General features: G+C 45.2%; 1 protein-coding gene across 17 annotated transcripts in view; it reads right to left on the reverse strand.

The window, feature by feature from the left end:
- Positions 1 to 9,250, reverse strand: part of TCF7L2 (transcription factor 7 like 2) — a 221,069-nt gene that overhangs the window by 210,339 nt on the left and 1,480 nt on the right. For all 17 annotated transcript variants that reach the window (XM_026446675.2, XM_026446668.2, XM_026446669.2 and 14 more), the window contains exon 3: positions 9,045 to 9,169. In XM_026446675.2, coding sequence (XP_026302460.1) covers positions 9,045 to 9,169 — 125 coding nt within the window. The remainder of the gene's footprint in view (positions 1 to 9,044; positions 9,170 to 9,250) is intronic.

The raw sequence follows: 9,250 nt of genomic DNA on the forward strand, positions 1-9,250 counted from the left end.
AAAAACAGGTTCCCATCTGCATCATCCCTTGGGACTGTCTTGCACCAGTCACTGGGAGTGCTCTAAGACCACTCCGCATCATTTCCTCATCCGGCAAACATGGCTGCTCTCACCTGGCTATGCCCCACACCTTCAAAATGGCACCTCCCTGCCTGGAGTACCCAGGGAGTCACCAGATGAGAACTCCAACGTATTTTCCACTTCATTCCTTCCCATGAAGCTCTCAACAAAAATCAGTGACCAAGCCCATTCCCCATTCTACCACCCACAAATGCCTCAGCCCTCACTTGTCCAGAGGAAGAACCATGAAGACTCGGCAGTTCTCAGCAAAGGCTTGCAAAATTCTTCAGCAATGTAAAGACCAACATTTTAAGATTAACCCCTTCCCTTATTATCATCATATCTAGATTCTTCATCTTATTTCTAATCACTACTGGGCTCTAAATATGATGTTTCTGATACAAAACATCAGAGATATCCAGACATGGAATGGGAAACAGCTTTTTTCAACCACAGGAATCTCCTCCTCAAAGACAACTAAAACAACTGAAATCCTCTGTTGGTTTTTCCAGCACTAAGCTAACTTCTAACACAATGAACATTAATTTTTGATGCCTATTCGTCCTGCTAAATTGGGAAGAGGTGGAACATTTACTTTATTTTCAGTTTTATGAATCACCTGGCTTTCTCTTATCTATATAAAAAAAAGAAACAGATCATTTCCTAGGAGGTGTTGGTTTTTTTGGTCCACTTTCCTCTCTACCCTGTAGCTACTACCATGAGCCACTTGAAATCTAATTTCCATGTAATCACCTTAAGAAACAAAATACTTTTTTAGTATACCTAAGACTTTTTCTTAGGTCATTAGTCATTTGAGCAACCACAGGCCATTATGAGCCCAGCTTCCCCTACCCCACTACCCCCAGTCCTGTGTTGAGAGCCTTTTACATTTAATGGGAAATAAACTTTGACCAAGATTTTGGGTGACTGCCTGCCCTTATAAAGTACCAAGGGGGGCCTCTGACTTCAAGAGAAAAGGCAAAACTAGCATTGCCTGGTACTTAAGCTTAAACATTCCTGAAAAGCTCTAGACACTGAACATTTGTACCATCCCCAAACAATAACTTAACGACAGCATCCCCTTTCACTTCCTGGCATTCTGCCTTAGAAATTCTGCTGCAACAAAATGCATGCCTTTAGACACAAGAACAATCTCTCCTACTGTCTCAATGTTCCATCAAATGTCTATTTACCCTCATTAATTTTTCTTTTCCTCAACCTGAAACCATCAGCTATGAGTCAGAGAACGATCATTAACTTTTACAGCTTCTATACGTATCCACCTACTCACATTTGGGGAAAGAAGTATTGACTTGCAACATTGCCCGAGACCAAAATTCTCTAAGAAGAAAAAAAGGTGGAAAAGTCGCTTCAAGAAAGTTTTATCTGTAGGTCTATGGGGAAATGCTACATTCATTGTTTTTCCACTTTGTGCTGCAAAGTCTAAAAAAAAGTTGAGTTTGAACTTGGTGATAGGCATTTCTGGGTTGATTTTTGAGAAAAACTAGATGATTTTCTTTCAACATCAAAACATAATTAAAGTTCTTAAACTGTTTGGCGGAAAAAAATAAAGTGAATCAAGTTTCCTGCTCTTGTACAAAACATATTTCTAGCACATAGAAAAACACGTGGGCTGAAGTGCTGAGACACGTTCCTAACACAGCATTTTTCATTAAAAGTTGCTACACTAACACTCTTAAAATGATGCCCCATCATTACTCCACTTAGCAGTCGCAGTGCTGCAACTCATAACGAATTAATTTGCATTAATGTGGGTTTCATGTGTCCTTCCCTGGGTATGCCATTGTGATTCAGGCTTAATAAAACTGACACGACAATAACATAGTGCCTTTTATTTCACTTTCCAAAACAAACCAACCCACCCAAAGACTCACACAAATCCTCTCAATTTTTTAAGCATTTTACTAATATATTTTAGTACATCATAATTGGCCCAGCACGAAGGAATCTAGTTATCTTCTCAGTAAATATTTATAGCATCACTCTTTCCCATTCATTCTGCATTTTCTTAGAGAATCTCACTGTAGCCTACATCTGCAATTCATTGACTTTACAATTTACCACATGTTGGGATGGGAGAGGTCTTAGCTCCATTTGAATCACTACACAAATATGCAAGTGATTTATCGGTTTCAAGCTGAAGACTGCAAGAGAGGGACTCCACTTTTCCTGAACATTACTTCTTCTGGCAGACCATGAACAATTACAGTGCGTACTAATTAAGCTCTGTAAATGTGCTGTGCCCTGCTAATGCCTACCAGGCCTCAAATTTATTTTCAGGATGCCAAACTTTAGGGAGCAATTTTAACTCCTTCAGGGCTGATCCCACTCCTGGCCATTCCTTCCTCCTTAGACCAACCTGGTTGGGGCTACTGCATGACAAAAAGAATAATATATAACAGGTCGAATTACCAGCCCGAAATCAGATGTGCCTAAGGAAGAAAAAACCTATCATGGGAAAAGCAAAGAACACCTCGGCTGATAACCCGTTCAAAGATCCCACAGCCCCATCTTTGTAATGAGCTGTTTAGGGATTCACATCTATCCCTGAGGGCTAGTAAGTTTCTGCATGCCGTTGATTAGAAAAGAAAACCTTTCGGCCTGGGTCTTTAAGTTTGAGTTGGATAGAAGGAAGGATCCAGTCAGAAATGCGAGCCATCATCTCTCCTGGCCTGGCAAACACCTCTGAATCCCACCTCCCCCCATACCGCGTAGTCAGTTTGTAATACACCAGAACAGCCCACTTTTTCAACATAAATTAAAATGAGTAGGACAACTGGCCTTCTCTCTCACACTCCGGTCTCCACCACAGATAATGCCCCACCCCCAGATGCTTACACAGTAACTGATACGAAACACATCCTGTGGCTAGGTAGAACGCCCTGGGTAACGAAGGGATCGCAGCCCATCTTTGCTGAGCAAAGCAATATCCCTTTGTAATAGCCCAGCCCAGGGTACTCCCATGCCCCTCCATGAGGAAACTTCCAATCTCCAATTTCAATTCCCCCAAGCCCAAATCTTTGTCCTCTTGTATTACACTTTTCTAATCTTTCTTAGGCATTTATTCTGTCTCCCCTGACTACTTTTCTGTGCCTCCTCCCCCAGATATCAGTACATTTTTCGCAAATAAGCAGCCCTCCCATCCCCGATGTAAACCTGGATTTTTTCCCCTCGCCTATCATATTCTTTTAATCAACTCTCTTCACACCTCACCTCACTTTTTTAAAAACTCTCACATTAACTAGTGTACTAGGTAATGTGTACATTTTCCCTTCCACTCGGGGGAACATCATATAAATTAAAGAGATGTCTCCCATACCAGGTTTCTTTAAGTATTCTTGGGGAAAATGCACAATATAGGCAATGTAATCTCAAAAAAAAAAACAAAAACAAAAACAAAAGTGGGGGGGTTGGGGGGATTAAGAAAAGAGAAAGAAAGGAAAAGGGGAGAAAAAAGAAGAGAAAAGATGCAAACACCTAGAGCAACTTTGCTTTTGAAAAAGGCATTTGTGCAGAGCCCCCACTGAATTTCCATTCCTGAAAGTGCTGTTCATAAATGTGTATAACAATAGCCTAGAGGAAACGTACAAGTCAGCTGCCAAAGGAGTGGTGGTGTCTGTCTCAGTAAACTCAGATCGCAGAGGTGGAGGTCAGCGGAGAAGGGAAGGCAGTATTTGCGTTGGGATACCACCTCCCCATCTCATTGCTTATAATTAGTGAGAGAAATTTGAGCTACTGCCAATGTCTGCGGACCTTGAATATTATAAGGGCAACGTGGCGTCAAATATCTTAACATTCATAAGTGTTATGGGCTGTAAATAAAGCCTGTGGATTTATGACCTGGTGGTGTGCTTGCCAGCAAAAGACTGGGGCACATTTCTTTCAGCAGACCTGTCGAGGTGCGAGTTTGCCTTTGGTTGTAAAATTAACCATTTCCTTCACAAATGTGCTCAATTATAAGTCAGAGTTGAAGATTTACTTACATGGTTGCCAATATTCACTCCCAGAAGAAACTCAGATGCCCACATCCCACACCCCTTTGAAAATAAGACCCTCAAGAATTTGGTTCAGCCTCCTTTTCCAAACTTTGAAATGTGTCACCTCAAAAGAATTGTAAATGCGGTCAAATATATTATCTAATGCCACTCACCAATACTAAAAAGCTCACACCTACTTCCCTGGAAAGTGCTTATTTATTTGGCAACTCCGGCATTAAAAAAAAAAAAAAAGTAAATCACTCCTTGCCTGAAATCTCCTCCCTTCCCCCAATATAATGTCATCTACTTCCTGTGCAGGAGAGAGCATTTGCTAAATCCAGGTTGTCTCATACTTAACTGCCAATAAACCAACTTCCACATAACTTCCAGACAGCTGGGGGAAAGGTCCTCGGAGTTTTAGTCATGGTCCAGAAACACGCGTCCACACAAAAATTTGCAGCTGTCCTTTCTCGACAGTGCATTTTTAATGTGATTCAGGGGGGCCTGTTGTGAAACATCTGACAAAATGTAAAATCCTCTTAGATACCTTCTAGTTTACCCACTGCACGTGTGTGAGAGAAGTTGCCCCAGGATTTCTCCACCGAGAAATCTAGGCACTTTTTGCACACAGCCAGGGGCACCTTGTGGGATGTGAGGAGGCATTCAAAACCTGGAAAGACTTCTGCTGTAATCTTTTAAAAGCACAGCCTCTGGTGCAACTATTAAAATGCTAGTTTTCTAAAGCAAATTTTTTTTTTAATGGCGTGCAGAACTGCAGCAATCCAGCACTGCAAACAGAACAGCATTCTTGATCTGCGAGCCCCCGGAAACCTTCCGGTAACTTTTTCACAGCTTGCTAAGAAACAGAAAGCTGACCAACTTCCAGCAGTGACTCTAAATGAAATCCCTATCAGTAAAATTAAAATCAAGGTGAAGAACTCCTGGCAAGAACAAGGATTGTTTTCCTCAAAATTCTTTCTCAATCAGACACAGAGGGCATCAGTCAAAGCTCCTTCCCTTAAACAGGCAAAAGTTTCCAAAAACACGTCTTTCAGATAAGCTCGTTAGGTTCCCACATGCCTGAGTTTGTTTCTGGGGTTTCAGAAAGTTTCAATATCAACAAAGTGGAAAGTGCTGGCATATTTAATTTATAATCATTAAAATATGACCTATTGGGTGAATGTTGAGCCTATAAGCCATACTGCAGACATTAAACCCCAACCTATAAAGATTAGCATGGAATTAATACGGTTACATTGAGATTGAAATCTAAACATGTTCGCCATAAATATTTCTAAAGGAGATGAAAAACAATTAGCATAAATACCAAAGAAGGGTAAGAACACCTGTTCTTTTTCAGGGCGATAAGCATTTTATTGTTCTCTATTTAAAATGTAATGACCTGTGTAATTACAGTAATATTACATTGTTATGTAGGGGCTTGGAATGTCACACTTTGAAAAGTGTTGTCAAAACAATCAGGGGTGGGGGGGTGGGAGGACAACTGGGAAGGACCACCATTAACCCTTCACACTCCAAGGTCTAAATCTTTTGTATCAGAAAGGATTATGTTGTTTCAGTGAGGAAAAAACATCCATTTTTCACAAGCCAGAAAGAGAAGTTGCCCGGCTAAATATAACCCCAATGAATAGGCCCCTCTCAGTTTCCTTTAAATGCTGGATTCCAAGTTCAAAAATGAATTCAAGATGCAGCTTATTTATCTGTTCAACCTAGTAGCAAACAGCTCGGTTGAAAAGCAAATAACTTTGGATAAGAGAAGATGCAAGGGCTCGAATAATCAAGTCCTTAAAAAGAAATTTCAAACCTAACTGGAATTTCAACCACCATATTCCTATTTCCCCTTTGCCAGGAGGGAAAAAGAAATGTAAAACTACTTTTTCCAATCAACTTTAATAGGTTACAGTATTCTTATCTTTAGTATACAAATGTTACCACAGTTCTAATATTTGCAGTTCTAACACTTCCCATCTACTTAACTAGACCTCTCCTTAATGCAGTTTTGTATCTGAATCTGTCTTTTTAAAAGCCATTCCTATTACTGTATCAAAGACTAAATTAATATTATGCAGAAATCTTTGTCATTTTAAAATAAAATTATTACTATCAAGCTTTATGGTGTCTTCAGCAATTAAAGCATTATTCTTGAGATAATGTATTATTCATCATAAGCCGATTTAATGATACTCTCTAATTCTTTACATTCTTAAATAAAAAAGCAGAAATCAGGGTTCCAGAGAGTTTGCTTTTTAAAGGATGCAGCTGCTTACAGGTACACCATAAGTAACAGAAAATGTAGCAAAAATCACCGCCACCAAGGAGCAAAGGGAAAATAATAAAGCATACAGCAAATTTGTCTTTACACCTTGCCATTAAAAACACACCCTATAAAACACTAAGAATTTCAGAAGAGCATGGGAAGCCCGCTATCTTGCCTATGGACGCCTCCTTTCCTCCCGCAGCTGTATCAAATCTGGAATTGCAAGCTGGCCCTCTGATTGAAGACGTCAGGAGTGACATACAACAGCCTACCGTCCTCATTTCCACTGCTCTGCTGACCAGCCTAAATAAATAACTTTAATTTTGGAGCACATAATCTAACCCAGGTAACAGGGAGGAAGGAGGAAGGGGCAGTGTACACAAAGATGTCTGCTGGTGTTTGACATGTAAGTACTAAAACTGCCTACTGAGTTCAGAAATGTCTTCTGAGACTCAATCTGATGTCACAGCACCAGGCCACCCGCTATGTCCACAATTAAAATAACTAGACGCCGTCTATTCCTATAATGCCCACAAAAGGGACCGATCATTGGGAGCCTTCCTTTTCTCACCGGGAAATCATTTATTTGCCTTTAACAATTTCCCTGTTTGCTAATTACAAGACAACACAACTGCTCAAGTTTGAGAAGGAATGGCAAGATTGCCAGCATCAGACAGGGAGTTTAAAAAGAGTCAAGAAAGCTAGCAAGTCCGCCATCAAAGCTCAATATTCAGATGGTTAAGTGGATTTTAAAATAATACCAGGGAGGTTTCCATCGGAAGGGGGAGGGGGGAAGCAGCAGAAATTCTCAGGGATTCTTTGGAATGTTGCTTGGGCCGGTTTATTGGTAGGCGAACACTGCGATTCTGAGCTGAACGGTCCCGTTTAAGATGCCCCACAAGCTCTCAAGAAAAACACAAAGTAAGCGAACTGTGCTTCCCCTACAGCTGCAAGCCCAGAGCGCGGCCCCTGCAGCCTGGTGGAACTGGCCCTGGAGAAGGGGGTCGAGCCGAACCGCTCTCCCAGCTTCCCAAGCATGCCTGGGCGCCGGGCAGGGGGGGAATAATTATTTCTCTTCCCTAGCCATAAAAAAATGACCGGTCTAGCATGCCCTTGCCATTTTGCCAGGGCCCAAAAAAACAAGTCAAACCTGATAGTTAATATTTTAATGCTTAAAAACACTTGTAGATCTGATCGACTCCCGTCCGGCAAGCCCTCGGCCATTAGCACCGTATCCACGGCTGCTGAACAGTGGGTGCATTATTTCAAATTGCTATCTAGAGTTACCGAAAAAGAAAAAACAAAAGTCGTGTGTGTAAATAAGGGTTAGGGGACCAAACCAGAGAAGGTGTAAAATGACAATCCTGGGAAGCCGGGCACAAATGCGTCTTGCGTCCAGAGATTCGTAATCCAGGCTTCTTAGAAGAGGGAGGGAGGGATGAGGAGGAAGGGGTTCAGGGTGAGGGCAGGGGGCAGAGGCCGGTGGGGGAGGGGATGAGCCGTCTTAACAAATGTCAGGGTTGGGCGCGGGACCGACCCTGCAGGAAGCGCCCCCCGAGCCCGGCACCCCGCGCTGCCCTAGGGCCCCCAAAGTTGGGTGGCCGGCGATCGGCGGCCCACTCCATTGAAGGAGAGGCGCCCCGGCCTCCCTCGGCCCCCGCACCTCCTTGAGCCCGCACACCCTGGTCTCTGCCCCCCCCCCTCCAGGGCCCACGACGGGCCTACACGGAAGCTGGCAAGCGCAGACCCCGCCATACATCCCAAGGCGCCAAAATTCCCTAGAAATACACAAGTCCGCTTGGAGGAGTCCATTCTGGCTGCACACAAACCAAGAATCCGGGCCGCAGGGGCCTCCCCGCCCCACTCAGCCCGGCTGCCCTGCGCGGCCCGGGAGAGCCCGCAGCCAGCGCGCCGGGCAGCCGAGCCCGCCACGGCGCCCAGGGCGCTCGCGGCCCTGCGGGTCGCCAAAGAAAAGGACGCCTCAGAGCCCCCAAGTTTGCGGTGGGACCAATCTGGGAAGTGTGACCTTCCAGGGGAAGGGGGAAGGGGGAAGGAGGGCCAAGAGCCAGCGATTGCCACTAGAAAGGTAAATACATAGCTGCCCAAAAGAAAGCCAAGGAGCCTCTCTAGGGCCCCCGGCTCTGCGCGCTAGCCAGTTCTCAAGTCCAACGCCTGAAGGAAATCCACTCCCTACCCCGCGCGTCGGGCGCAGCAGAGTCACTCGGGGCCCGCTGCGGCAGCCAAGGGGTTAACCGGGGAAAGCCCAAGACGCCACAGAAGAGGGAAGGAAGAGAAGGAGAGGGAGAGAGAGCAAAGAAAGAGCCACACAGTCATCTTCCCAGGGTGAAGAAACAAACACCACCACCAAAGGGGGAGGGGGAACCAGAGCGCAAAAGAAAAGTTACTCGGATTTCCCTCCCCCGCCCCACCAACAAAGCCCTGCTTGGACAGAGAGGTCTCCCCAACATCACGAGGCAGCAAACTGAAAGCAAGAACGTGGCGAAGTGCAAACAAATCCAGTCCACAAAAGGCAGAAAAGTTTGGAGAGTTTCGGGCCGCCTGGGCCACGAGCGGGGGAGGGGAGGGAGGGAGGAGAGGAGGCGGGGAGGGGAAGGCGGGGAGGGGGCAGGGCAGGGGCCGCATGCAGGGCCCGGCTGGCGGCGCGGGCGGGCGGGCAGCGGGCGGGGGCCGGGCGCGGAGGCACTTACGGTTCGGGCGGTGGGCGAGAGCGATCCGTTGGGGAGGTAGGGGCTCGTCAGGTCGGGGATCATGATGAAGGGGTAGCCGGGATACGGTGGCCCCTTAAAGAGCCCTCCATCTTGCCTCTTGGCCGCTAACATGGCGGGGCGGCGAGGGGACGGCGGCGGCCGCGCGGAGCGGGAGAGAGCGAGGAGAAACTTTTTAGAAAGTGCCC

Source organism: Piliocolobus tephrosceles, chromosome 9 (genome assembly GCF_002776525.5).
Source record: "Piliocolobus tephrosceles isolate RC106 chromosome 9, ASM277652v3, whole genome shotgun sequence".
In the NCBI taxonomy this organism is placed as follows: Eukaryota; Metazoa; Chordata; class Mammalia; order Primates; family Cercopithecidae; genus Piliocolobus; species Piliocolobus tephrosceles.